This window comes from Sander vitreus, chromosome 10 (genome assembly GCF_031162955.1).
Source record: "Sander vitreus isolate 19-12246 chromosome 10, sanVit1, whole genome shotgun sequence".
Classification (NCBI taxonomy): Eukaryota; Metazoa; Chordata; class Actinopteri; order Perciformes; family Percidae; genus Sander; species Sander vitreus.
Window position 1 is genome coordinate 25,698,612 of NC_135864.1, and position 14,740 is coordinate 25,713,351.

Genomic DNA, 14,740 nt, shown 5'->3' on the forward strand with positions numbered 1-14,740 from the left:
GTGTCATATCAGCATTAAGCCTGCCATCATCTACCGAGCTGTTCGGATTAGTTTACTTAGTAAACTAATCCGAATTTAGAGGGAACGCAGTTTGTAGGGTATTTTAGAGGGCTTTTACATTTTTACATTTTCCACTTCATTATCATGATATTGTCTAAGTGACACTCTGAGGTGCTCTGCTATATTTTTGTATTTAAGTAGAACTGGTCTGTGGAAATAGGAAGGTTCTCAATGAGACTCTGAGGGTAGATGCTAGATCGCACTCGATACATGTGTCGACGTCAACACGAGCACACTGCCAGGTGTCAACTCTTGGGCTTCCTGTCCGTCGCAGCTGAAGACTGACTGTAACGGAGTACAGCAGCACTTTCTACCGTGAGAAATCACCAATAAAGGTAAAGGCTTTGAAACTAGAGCTGGGTGCTATGGAAAAAAATCTAATATCACGATATTGTTGACCAAATACCTCAATATCGATACTGCGGCGATATTGTAGGGTTGACAATTGGTGGTTTACAAAAAAATATTTACACAATGAGATTTTTGATAAATAATCATCATTAATGTGTAGGCTATATAATAACTAAGTGGGTAAAGGCAAATAATAGAAAAGCTAGAACAGTCTGGTAAGTTCCAAAGATTACATCACTTTACTATAATCCAGCCATTAAAACCAGGGACAGATAACACTTGTGTCATATCACGATATTACGATATCCAAAATCTAAGACGATATCCAATCTCATATCACGATATCGATATAATATCGATATATTGCCCAGCTCTTTTTGAAACCAAAAACTACACAACCGGACATGTTCCAGAAGCAATGTGATCCGAAATTGGGCAGAAATTATTAACAACGTCGTTAACCAAGAATGAATGCAAAATATAAAAACTGCAGTAACGGAAGGAACGGTGTTGAAGCCCAAGTGTTGACGCCTGCACAGTATGCCTGTGTTGACGTCGACACGTGTATCCCGTGCAATCTAGCATTTACCCACTCTGAGGTGATGCACTGTCAGATTGGTCTTTGGAAATGTATTCCTTTTACTCTATTATACATTTTTAATCCATTGATTTTTTTATATTTGTAAAACTTTACGAGAAAAGCGATTGAAAAACCTGTCACGCCTTCGTAATGTAAAGTCTAGCCTGTGGGCCGAGTGGGAATTTGCGGGTGGGGCTAGTAAACCACTATTAGTGAGCCGCATTCAGTGAGCCGCATATCACGGAAGTAAACCCGGAAGCTTAGAATTAGTTTGCTGTATGTGCCAGGCGAGCGGACATATTGAACTAAATAGGCGCCCCTTTGGAATCTAGTATCCAGTCATGGTCTGGGCGGGCCTATCACTATCTCTGGTGGGGCAGGTTTTCAAAATGAGGAAGGAGCGCCATACTTGAAAGTAACGTAACAGGCATTCTCCGCAGCGCATAAGGCTTACGAAACTCAGATCCAACTGTCAAGCTAGGCAGTGCTGATCAAATAGGAATGAGGATTCTGTTACTTTATGGCCTATTTCTCGCCTAAAATGTTTCAGAAAGACATTTCAGTGTATTGTTTATCTATGAGAAAGTGTGTGACCAGGCTGCTGTGGGTTTTTTTTCTGCTTCAAAACCGACCGACTTGCATGTGTCACTCGGCGCTATCCATTGCTCTGATTGGTTGAAGGTATATTCAATTGCGTCCAGAGGCAGTTTGGTCGGCCACGTTGATAATGCCCTCTAGACAAAGGCCCTTACACAATATGGGTGTTGTGTTGTGAATATGTTACATTCCATTCTGTGAAAACTCTGAAGAAATCCTCTCTCATCTGTTTTAACTGTAACACTGTTTCCTTCCCTGACGACTTATCTGTGTGAACCAACCTTGAGACAACCCTTTCTGTCCATCCTGAGTATCTTTCTTATCTTACTACACGTCATCTAAGTGAGCCATTGTTAAAATGTGTATATCCTTGTGTGTCTCATTAAACCTTTAGAACATTGTGAACTGAACCCTGCTTCGTGACAGTTTGTTCTCCGAGATCTCGCCACTGCTTTCAGAATCTACTCACAGACGTCAAGCCAGTAGATGATAGGATTCGAACTACAAAACAATCGTGATCGGATTGTTTCACAACAGGTGTAACGAATAGGCCTAAATGACATGAAAATGTAAAATAAACGACTGTGAATATTTTGCATCAAAACTATTCATACCGGTAGTGAAGCAAATTTGCTAAAGTTGTTAAATAAAAGATTAAATATGTGCAGGGGAAATTCCAGGATTTTTTCAAGTGGGGTGGTACCCATAGACAGTATATAAGAGTGGACCAACAGATCCCGTTGCTCTGGACGGAGACCAGTGAAGGATATTAGAAGCACTTTTCCGGTGATGGCTGAGCGTTACTGCGCAGCCTCCAACTGAGAGAGACGACGTAGATGTGCCGTGAGCAACCTGTCTGAAAGTTTTAAGTCTGGTAGCTGTGCCAAGAGAAATCTCAATCATTCCCAATCTTGCAGAGACGGAGAGCGTAGGTATATGTAAGGAGATAACATAGACACAGGCTAATTATTGCTAACTAAAATGCTAGTTAACATTAGTAATTAAACTTAAACAGCTAATGTAAGTCGAAACTGCCTGCGAACTTCTCCTGTACTATACGGTAATTCCTCTACTATGCGACAGTAAGTCCCGTGGTTATGACTTTAGAAATAAACAATGGACAAATAAAGTCTTTAAACGCTTCAGATGTAAAGTTATTTTATATATATATATAAAACAGTCACGACCAGTCGAACAATGAAAGCCGTGCTTGAGCTATGTTACTGGTTACTGGTTGCACGGAGTCGTTTGAAATAATTTTGTTAATTTAATATTTATTCATTTTGATTCATTTATGTAGCCTATTTATTTTTTATTGACAGACTGACTGATTTATGTTTTTATTGAATGAATGTGAAATTGCATATCATGTTCACCTGAATGTTGCTTTTATTTTGAAGTCAGTTCTTACACGCTCTTGCCGTAATACTTAGGATAGACGCGAACCACAAAACAAGTGGGGGTTGGCTCATATGGCCGGCTTGAACATGTTTTTTGAGGTGGGGGCTGGCTTGGCTGCAGTCGGCGGTGGGGTTACAGTGTATAAAATAGGTCTATATGCATTAATGACGAGAAACTTGCTCTGTGCCCTCGTTTGAAAAACAAAAAAAATGGAGCAGAAATCTTGGATGCAAGGCAGCAATGTTGATCACATTAAAACACGCAACAGTGGTGTAACCAAACATTGTTATTTTATTATCTTAAAAAGTAACACAATCCCAATAGGGTATCACATACACTACAACAATGGTAACACCAGTACTACACATCAAAGGGACTTTCAGATATTATAGACATTTAAAAAAATCCCTCTTTTTATTGTTTAAATTATTTGACTAGGCATGACAGATAAACATCATTTACAGGTATGACATACCGTCACCGTTAGAAACAATGTTATTGTTGAACCTCCATTTTTATAAACCACCACCGATGTTAAGGGAAGACATTTCATGGACTGTCAGTGTAGAAAAGGGATGGAAGGTTGCAGGACTGTGGCTGGAGGGGACCAGGGGTTGATAGAGGGCCACTGGGCCAGACAGTAGCTGAGTAGGGGGCAGTGCAATCATCAGACATGAAGGATGGAACCCATGACCTCCACCGGGCAGGGGACTACATCCCTAATTTACTGGTGGAACAGAGACAAGAACCCCACTGTGGCTGTGGAACAGGAGCTGAAAGCCCTGAAATGTGGTACAATACAGATTAAAGTCCACTGTAAGGACAGGAACTCCACTGTAGTTGTAAACCCAAGATTAGTGGTACAACAGAGACTGAAACGGCTGTATTTTTAGGAACAGGGCACCCTCTGAATGGTAAAGGTGGAACAGAGACTAGAACATTACTCCCAGAATCTGGCTATATCCTTCACTGTCTATGCGTCTCTGTAGTCATAGATTAGGGCAGAGGTTCCCAATCTTTTTTCAACCAAGGACTCCTTACAAGATCGAGAATATACTGGGCACCCCCCGCTCACGTATGTCCCTTGGAATAATTGGACGTAGCCTATTCTTTACACTTCTATAGTCTTGGTTAATGTGAAGGAACACAAGAGAAATGTATTGCAAAGATATTAGACGTGCATTAAACATATTTGCAGTTTCTAAGAGTTATAGATTTGATAGATTAGATTATTAGAACGTAATCTATGAAATATTATAGATTTAAAAAATGTAATATTTGCCTTTTGTAAAAAATAAATAAATATGTTTTATATCATGATGTGATTTAAATGAATGAATGTGAAAACTTTTCGCGGACCCCTGGCAGAAGGCCACGAGCCCCTGGGGGACCCCACTTTGAGAATCACTGGAATAAGGGATAAGGGCTTTATAATATATATATAATATAAAGCCTACTGTTGGGCTAGCGCAGGGAAAAGAACCCTATTACAGTTACAATATACTCCTAGAATATATTGACAGAAAAGGAACTAAAACCCTTAAGTAGTATTACAACCCTGCTGACATTGTAGACTACAGGCTATTGTCCTAGAATACTTAAAGAACCGAGACATAAATCTGAATTATTGGTAGTTTTAGTCTCTCTTTGATTTTAGTCCATACGTCCCGGGGACTAGAACCCAAGAACAGCGGTGGAACAGACTGTAAATAGTGACCATATTCGTAGAATAGAAAGAGTCCGTTGGGGAAGGAATATAAACCAGTCCCCTGGTACAGAGGGAGAAGAGGGTAAGGCCCTAGTATTAGCAGTTTGAAGTGTAGCATACTGAACATTTTACTCCTAAGATATGAGGTTGTACCTCTGTGTAGTTGCAACATAGAGAGTAGGAATGAATGCGGTGGTAGAAGGAGAACTAAAACCCAACAGTATGTCAGGGAGTAGAATCCTACTCCAGTGGTACGGATAACACCTTCTTACATCACACACAGAGCCGTTTGACTAGTTCTTAAATTAAGTTGTCACGAACAGAAGTGTTCGTTACAATTGTTAAGAGCACATGAAGGTAGTGATGGCCAAAATAAACATGGCAGTGAAGAGTTAAAGTTCCAGTCTACCAATTCAGGAGTTTGATTCCCACAAACACAAACGTGTTTCGCAGGTGGTGAAGCCAGTGAGGGTTCTTGTCCTTGTCGCTACACTAATGACTCCTACTGGTCGGTCATGGCGCCTACACAGTTGCCCAGACCAACAGTATACAGTAGTTAGCTGCAGCAAGGACTGTAGGGCGGAGGAAACTGAGCACCGCACATTGAGCGAACACGGGGAAATCTATGAAAATAAATAGGATTGTTATAAAAACCATTTGGTCCTACCATACAGCAAACAAGTTAACTCAAGGTGAGAGCGACAAGTATCCTGATACACAGCACCCTTTAACCAAAAGCAGCTACACCTGTATCTTTTACTGAGGGTCAGTAAGCTACAAATGAAGCGCTCGTCGGATCGTGTAACATCAAACTCTTCAGATGCTGTTTAGGCCTTCCAGTGTGGAAATTAAGAGCACACTTAAAGGCGGGTGTTGCAATTCAGAACAGGTAGATACACTGACTGTAGACATGGTCAGACAACACATTGTGTGAACTGGTTTGTTTCAAGCATACTGAACCCCTCAAGGCTAATTTTGTACTTTACACGTAGCTGTGAGGGTCCATGTGACGTAAACTTCATCTGCTGCTCATGTCTGACATGCAGACGTGCAAACGTATGCCCATGAAGAACTGGCTTTGGAGTATATCTGACGTCTTACAGTGTGCATATCCTCACTGAATCTGATATTGACTTCGTTGTGCCTCGTCACTGCGGGCTAGCTTGCATAGCTGTATGTCAGGACATTGTGTTACACGTCTTATTGGTGAGAAGGCCAACACTGTTTTGGGTTGAAGTCCCTTTCTGGGACCCTGCAGAGGAAGTTATGTACCACTAATGGCCGTAATAAGGAGGATGAGAAGGACTGTGTGTGTGTGTGTGTGTGTTTGTTTGGGGTGGGGGGTTGGCAACTGAACCACAATGTTATCATGTACCATTAGAAGAAGCCTTGTTGGTGAAGAAAGGGAAACAATAGGGAGTCCAGCACTTTGATGTGTAGTGTGTTAGTGTGTATGTGTGTGTGTGTGTGTGTGTGTGTGTGTGTGTGTGTGTGCAGACATTCACAGGCTAGAGGCTGATGACAGTGTGATAGTAGAAAGGACGGGCTGTGTTTTTGCTGCTGTGGAGGTAGTTGTAGAGGAGCCTATAGGACGACAACACTGGGGTGACTGACAGCTCCCTGAGCCTATAGGAGGATGGGAAATGATTGACCTATAGGACTGCAGGATTTTTTTTCTTCTTCTTCTTCTTCTTCTTCGAGTTAGGTAAATCCAGCTCAGCTCAGGTCTAGTTACAGTGAGACCAACACATTTTGAATGTACCGTAGGTCTTATTTCACATCTCCCTGTGCCGTAGTCAGCTGTCGCCCTGTACGCCTCTTCCGTCACTGTGTAATCCCAGTCCACCCACCTGCTTCATAGAAGGGACTAAATGGCCATTGCCAAAAGTATGCAGGTGAAACCTATTATACAAGTGTAAGCAACCATTTACTATATTCCAACTCTCTCATCACCCTTTTTATTATGACTATTATCATGGCCGTCGCTGGCCATAATACATCTTAGCACCAGGAGTGAGAGTGGCTCAGGGATTCAAACAGTTTGACGAAAAAAAAGACTCAAGTAGTCATGAAGTGGATAGAAATGTAAATTGACAATAAAGTTGTGTATAACTAAAGAAATACTGAAAAAAAGGAGAAAAAAAAAGAAAAAGGAAAACAACAAAGTCACATCCCTGCTTGTTGTGTATAACACTGGTCTGGTTTAGTCCTCTGAATCCCCTCCATGTCTCATATTCTCTGTTGGACGCTCAGCCACCTCGAGTGCCAGTACAGCTGCCTCATGAACGTACATTTGGACAACCATGGGCGGGGGCCTTTAAACCTACCCATCTACTGGAAAGGGTCGGTGATATTTGCTAGTTTCAAATTCCCACTTGTAGCTGTGAAACTCGACAGGGACATGACCGTAACCCCTTATGTCCTCTGGATGCAGCTGTAGTCTGCTTCAAGTGCTTACTGAAACGAAGGTGCTTTGTTTCACACGTCGTGTAGCCAACATTTGCTGCGTTTTTATGTTGTTTTTTTTTGTTTTTGTTTCTTTCTTTCCACCCACTCCCCACCCTCCTCTCACTTCAACTGAATATGTATACAAGCATTACATGGTGAAAACTGTCCCTATTAAAAAAACGAATGGATTTTCTCTGTCTGTGTGCTATTTGTGTCATAAATGTTGTTTTGAGGTCCTGCTGTGACGTTGCCACATAGCGCGGCGTGCCATACTGAAGCGCAGAAGCAAGGTGACGGCTCCGAAAGCCACACGGTTCGTAGTTTCTTCATGAATGAGCCATTAAATACTGTGTTAAGATTAAAAGGTGCAGTAGGTAAGACTTATAAAACTAACTTTCTGTCCTATTTGCTGAAACTGACCCTAAAAATCCACCGCTCCCCGTTCAGATGCACCAATCAGGGCCGGGGGGGTGTCTAACCGCGTGTCAATCACTGCTCATGCACACGCATTCATTCTCCCTTGTGGGGGGAGGGGCTTAGGAGACCGTTTAGGCTTTAGCAGAAAGGGGTGGGGGGAGGGACTGAGGAGTTGTCGATGTTCAAATTCTTTGGCTAAGTCCTGGATCTTCCCAATCCTGCCTACAGCACCTTTAAGGAATTTCATGAACATGATTAGCATAATCCTACTTGAGAATGAGGAACAATCAACCTTAACTGATTGAGTTCCTTTGACACCAAAGTAACTTCATGAGTAGCCTACGTCTACCGACTGAAGCTTGATTTATACTTCTGCGTAAAATCTACGCCGTTGCTACGGTGTGGCGGCTGTGACGTCATCTGCAGGACCTCAATAGCTATCCGAACACCGCGGTGAAGTGACTCTACAAACAAACAAGAAAGACTGCTTTTGCTATATGTACATAAAGACAAAGTCAGTACAAAATGCAGCATGTCATTAAATATTAATTTCATGTCAACTGTCAATACATATAGGCATTTATACACTGTATATATAAACTCACTTATATTGTGTAAGGTATGTTGGATATTCCTCTTTTAATGTCACCTCTAATTTCATCACTATCACAACGCTGAAGTTAGCTTCCGATTGGGCAGTTAAGGGGAAAGCTAAGGGAAACATAACATATAACATGCTGAGCGAGTGATCCTCTGTTTTCTGCACCTCTTACTCTTTTCAGTCACTCATTTCAGTTGTCTGAGTCCCACTTCTTGTTTGACTTTTTGATACTTGTTAAAGCTCTATTCTATTTGTGAAAAAAATGCAAAATAGGGAGATTTCACATCTTTTTTTTTTTTTTCACAGCAAGACCACAATAAAGACCTCACAAATCCCAAAACTATGTTGGATAATCTTTTTCAGCTTTTCTGGGATGTTGTATTCCAGATTTGACAAGTCCAGGTTTAGTGGTTTTGGTCTGGCACTGGTCCAATGTGGTTCTAATGTGAGACAAGCAGGGAAATCCCCCTTTTTTGTGTACATTTTCACGAATTAAAGATTCTCTAGCCTCTCCCGGATAATATAGTGATTTGACCAGTTTAAGTAAATTGTTGTTTTTTTTTGCATTTTAGGCCTTTATTTATAGGACAGCTGAAGACATGAAAGGAGAGAGAGAGAGAGGAGGAACGACGTGCAGCAAAGGGCCGCAGGTCAGAGTCGAACCCGCGGCCGCTGCGTTGAGGAGTAAACCTCTATATATGGGCGCCTGCTCTACCAACTGAGCTACCCAGACGCCCAAGTAAAGTGGGTTTTTGATCTGGACCCGGTCCAATGTGGTCTACATGTGAAAATCTCCTTATTTTCTGTCATTTATTTATTTTTATTTTTTACAAATACAAAAAGCTTTCACAAATCTCAAAGTGGGTTGCTTTACCTTAAATCTCGCTTTCACAACAGTAAGAGGATCAGAAAACGGAGGATCTGTCGCTGAGCAATGCCAAGTTATGTTTCCTTTAACTTTCCCCTTAACTGCCGAAAACGAGACTGCGAATCGGAAGCGTCGTATTCATATTTTTTATTTCTTTAAATAGTTCTCTATTTGTTTTCTTACCTCTCAGTCTGTCTCTGTGCTGCTGTCATGTGGACTCTCCCTCAGGGATCAATAAAGTCTTATTTACGGTGGCCCTGACAGCTATCCACTGTTTTCTTATTATTTTGTGTATTTTCGTACTTATCTTATTCCGTTACAGCCTGTTGCGACAGTGGAGTGGAGAAGAGAACATGTGTCCGGTGGACATTGGCACGCTGGCTGGAAATGGCAGAGGATTGTTTGCAGCAGCCACGACAAAGCGGAAACATGATTCAGCTGCATCCAGTTGGACATGAGGGGCAACGTTAAAAAAAATAATAAAAAATAAAAAAAATGGGAGAATATCTGTAATCAAAAATCTCATCCCTGGAGCTACACCTCAGGCTGTCCATATAATCTGTCAACAGTGGAGGAGACCACAGTGTTCAGGCAGTTTGAAATGGGCATCATGGCATCCAACAGATACAAGAACTGCTCAGCTTCATTCTACAGAGTGTTAGAGTAAAAAACAGCCCAGGTTACTCATTTGACTGTCTAACCCCCCCACCCACCTCACATTGTTGATGCACTGTGGAGTGATGGTCAAGGGTATTCGTTGCCATTGTTTTTGTGGCACTGCACCTTACAAGGTGTCCGCCAGTGGTGAATTTAGAGAAGAGCCTAACGGAGACAAGTGAGTAGCTGGATCAGTGAGAATGTGTGTACCATCAGTAACAGTAGTCAGCAGAGCTGCATCTCTTCAGTGTGTAATACCAGGAGACACCACTAGAGGGAGATGCGCTTATCTGGAGCAGCTGGAATGAGAGTGGAAATAACATGACCTGAGATTACAGATTATACAAACATAGCCCACACACACACACACACACACACGCACACGCACACACGCACACGCACACACGCACACGCACGCACACACACGCACACCCACCCAACACACACTAGAACCCACGTGAAAGTGAAACAACACAACAGCAGTGTGTAAACTAGAGGCTGTAGAATGACATGGTCAGAGTCTGCCCAGTGGCCTGGTGTGTATTATGTCTGTGTGTGTGTGTGTGTGAGAGAGAGAGAGAACAGTTTCGTGGTGGTCTAAATTTCTCTTTTTTGTTCTCTCAGTTTGTATCTGTCCATGTGTGTGCGTGTGTGTGTGCATGTGCGTGTGTGTGTGTGTGTGTGTGCGCGCGCCAGTGCGTGTTAATAGCTATAGTTCCACAGTGGGCCTGTGGCAGCTCCACTGATTCAGTCAGTCTAAAGATGTAACAGTCCTCAGAGGGATTGGGGGGGGGGCTTTTTTACTTTTCTGGCCCCTCTCCACTGGCTCTCTTGGCGCTCCGCCCAGCCCTTAGTTCTGCCCCTAGACGCTGGTGATTGACGCAAGGCAAGCGCTGGGCTTCTGGAGTTTCTCTGGTTGGGTGCCGGAAGGTTCTGGGATGGCGCGGAAGGAGAAGGGGGGTCCCGTGCCGGTAGTGATGCCGAGATGCCCGGGACTCAGCGCCAGGTTCTGTCGACGGTTACTCTCCACGATGGAAGAGGTGTTGGACGCTAGGCTCTCCCTTGTTCTGCGGAGAGACAGTGACACATGCATGAGACAAACATGATAGAACCACAACACCAAACTAGAGAATGCAATTTGCGAAGACTTTGCGGTGTGAATGCATGTATGTTGAAAGGTGGACGCTACACTGGACTGCTGGCTTGAATGTGGAAGTAAGGTGAAGTAGTAGGAATAGTTGAAAAAGTGGGAATGGGTTTAATGAGCCCCCATACCAAATGAAGTGGTTAAGCTTCCACTTCTGCTGGGACAAACAAGAGGAAACAGACAACAGGACCACTTACTTTATTTCATTTAGCTTCATTTCGGCAACCTGTGTGTGCTTTTGCTGCTCTTGCCTGGGTTTCCCACTTGTTGACGTGCTGCTACTGACATGTTGGTTGACTGAATGATTGCGATGGTTTGTTCTTGTCCGTTTGTTTTTTATGTGACTGGTTGACTGTTGACTTAAGTTGTTTGAAATGAACTGAACTGAATACCCTGTGTGACAGACATTCCGATTTTTGTTCATCGTCACAACACAGAGGAATATGCATTTAATCAATCCTTACAACACAAACCCAGTAAGCAAGGCTCTGGGGCATTCTGTATGGCTTTCAAATATTTATTTTCCTGTAAATCAACTTTTCTCATTTCTTGTTATCTCTGCTGAGTCAACAGACATGTAGGCATGATTTACTCCTCCTCCTCTTTTGTTTGGGGAAGTAACCCTTAATGTCAGGTCCAGACTTCACAAAAAAATCGATCGGTTTATCCCTCGTAGGGTGTCTTAGTGGACAACAACCAACGCTGCAGTTGTTAGATTAGATTTTTTTGCCTTACACGACGTGTTCCCTTATGTCCGTGACTTTGACCAATGAGAGCACAGAGCGCTCCTTGGCTCTGTCGAGTCCAAGACCCGGACTAGTTGAGACCGAGTCAAGACCACGACCAAAAAGGTTCAAGTCCAGGTCAAGGCCGAGTCCAAATGAGAGACAGTCAAGATCGTAGAAAGAAAGGGTCAAATTAGGCCACATTATTTACTTAAAATATACAATGGAAATGTTCCCATTCTTGAACTTATCACTTGTCCTGAAGAATCCATAGTACAAAGTGCGCACTGACATTGTGTCTGTGGTCAAAATGAAAATGATTGACGCCTGATGATTGAGATATATGATGCAGCCAGTTCGACCAATCACGATGCCTGTTCTAGATCGATTTTGAAATAAACTAATACCGGTTTTCTGAACGATTGCGCTTCAAAGGAGGAGGTTACTTTAGAACAAAAGCATATAGTGCTGGACTCGGTCAAGACCAACTAGAATATTTGGCGAGTCCAATATAGACCTTTTTCACGGCAGACATGTTGACACGTCATAGTAGGAAAAGCACAGCAGTATTCCAAACCATTAATGATGGCTGCATTCCACTGAGGAGAGGCCCTGGTGTTGTGCGTGCTGACTCACTGAAACAGCTTACTGGGACACTTGATGGAATTGAGCCATCGTTAAGGTTGTCAAGTCAAAATGTCTGCCGTGAAAAAGGTCCATCGCCGAGTCAAGTCCGAGACAAGTCTGAGTCCAAATTCCAGCGAGTCCAAGACGAGTGCGAGACAACAGAAAAGCATCTTGAGTCCGGACTTGAGTACTGCAGCCCTGGCTCTGTACACAACTGTAAATTTGGCGACGCGAAAGAGGAATAATGTTGCTGGTGCTGTGACGTGGAACTGTGAAACAGAGGAAAGGTCACAATCGTTTCATGGATTTCTGTAACTTGTTCCATGTAGAGGGAGCAGCAAACTTAAACGCCTTTCTTCCCCCTGCTCAGTTCGAACCTTTGGAACAGACGGAAGGAAAAGATCCTGGAAACTATGACTCTATGATTGCAAATCTGACACAGGGACCATCAGAGCAAACAAAAACATTGTGTAGTCTGAACCCGGCACAAATGTGCTAGTGGCCCCTACTCACGTCAGTGGTAAATGAATTCATTTATAAACCTGGACTCGTGTTCCAGCAAGATTTCTGTTCATGTTCAAAACTTTCTGCACATTCAAAACATATCCCACATATCCGTTCTCTGAGATTAAAAGAACAAAGTCGTAAATTGAATTAGGCGAAAGCTGTAATATGACAAGAATAAAGTATAAAAATATTACAAGGATACCAGTTGGATTAGAACCGATTCAAACTACGATTTTCTTTCATTTAATGCGATTGCTATTTTACTGCATATTATTTTTCTTTCTTACCCAAGTACGCCAGAATGGAAGGCTTCCAAAAGGCCGATTTCTATATCCTGTAATGCTGTCTAACTTTGGGCAGAAGAAGAGACTGTATCAGGCAAAGACAGGCTGTGTAATAACTGGTCATATTAAAGTGAGTAAAAGATTTTTTGAGCTTAAGACAAAACAATGAAAAGTCGGTTCCAAAGACAGTGAGCTCAGCAGGAAAATACTGCCCGATTGTTTCCTGATTGTTTCAGTGTGTTTGGGTTGGACTGAGCTTTACAAAAGGAGGATTTGTAAGCCTTGCCAGTGACTGTGTGGTAGTAAAGTCAAGAAGGACTTTCTGGGGGTCGCTTTTGAATCAGTAGTCCCTTTCCGACCGGAGGGATTTTCAGGTTCCTAGAACATAACGTCCCTAGAACCCTTTTTTTCTCGTGTTCCGACTGGACCAAATTGGGGATTATTAAGTTCCTCTGACCACAGTTCCTGTAACTCTTTCAGCTCCTACTTCAGGGCAGGGTCTTTTCCCTTTTCTGCATCTTTTTAATATTGTATTAGCGTCACTGTTTAGCATGCCTTCTACTTTTGTAAACAAGTCTTATCTTTGCACTCTGCTGTGTTGTGTTTTACTTTGATATAAATGAAATATTTAATAGAAAAGTGGGTTACGCTGTTACATGTACACTGGTACACTGTGTACATGCACGCATGAAGATAGGCCTACCTGCTTGATTAAAAAGAGCAGCAGCAGGTTAAATGGCTGTAGTATCATAACAAAAGGTCTTTTGTGTTCACACAGCCATCTAAATCACACCTGTTGACATTCTTGTGAAATGTTTGTGTTATCATCACAAAAGGTCTACACTGGCATTCAGACAACTTTGTCTGAACTCCCTTACCCCTCCTACCAGTTCCTATGGCCACTTGGCCAGTGTGAATGCAAATGGGTAAAAAAACGGTTTTGGGGGAGAGTAGTTAGTAGAACTGTTTAGAAGTGGACTGTTCCTATAACTACGTTCCTGTAACTACTTGGTCGGAAAGAGGCTATTTACAACCCCGTAATTGTCTCCGTCTGTTGAAAGCCAGAGCGAGATTCTTTCCCTTTTAGCCTTCAGTTGTTCTTCGTTTAATTCCCTTCTTCCCTGTGATGGTCCTGCTCCAGTATCAGCCATAACTACAGCAGATAACTGTAATATAAAGAAATCTCCTGCTACCTTTTAACTGGCTGGATACACCAACGCTGGCTTTTCCGGTGTTACAGCGGAATCTGTGACCCGTCAGAACGTGTTACTGTATCGCTGTCTACCTGCCGTAAATCATTCTGTGACTTTGCGGGAAAAATCGGACCCGGGCAGAGGAATTAATAAAATCTATATAAAAATAGCGCTCGTTTGCTGTTACAGGTCATTTATGATCATCAGATGGGAAATTACACAGTTTCAGAAACATCTAAAAGTTACCTATGGTCACTTTAAATCATTGTGATTTCAATTTTTGACCAAAATAATCGTGATTATGAGTCACTCCATAATTGAGAAGCCCTATGAGAAATATAATATTCAGTCTTCCGCACAGTTAAAGGACAGTCCAGCACCTGCAGACAGGCCGCCCCACACTAAACTCCCCTAACAGCTACATGAGTCTCATGTTAAGACTCAGGTGTGTGTCCTGGTCATAGTTCAGTTATAAAATCCTAGCCCACCGTGGAGCGCCCCTCCTGATCACACTGGACAGCGGTAGTGGAGGTTGTACCGGTGTCGGATTAAAAAAATAAATAAAAAAA

General features: G+C 42.5%; 1 protein-coding gene across 5 annotated transcripts in view; it reads right to left on the reverse strand.

Annotated features, from left to right (window-relative positions):
- Positions 1-3,262: 3,262 nt before the first annotated feature.
- Positions 3,263-14,740, reverse strand: part of LOC144524639 (storkhead-box protein 2-like) — a 75,277-nt gene continuing 63,799 nt past the window's right edge. For 3 of the 5 annotated variants that reach the window (XM_078261031.1, XM_078261034.1, XM_078261035.1), the window contains exon 4: positions 3,263-10,755. In XM_078261031.1, coding sequence (XP_078117157.1) covers positions 10,551-10,755 — 205 coding nt within the window. In that variant the 3' untranslated portion in view covers positions 3,263-10,550. The remainder of the gene's footprint in view (positions 10,756-14,740) is intronic. The other 2 variants (XM_078261033.1, XM_078261032.1) reach the window with 1 other exon arrangement.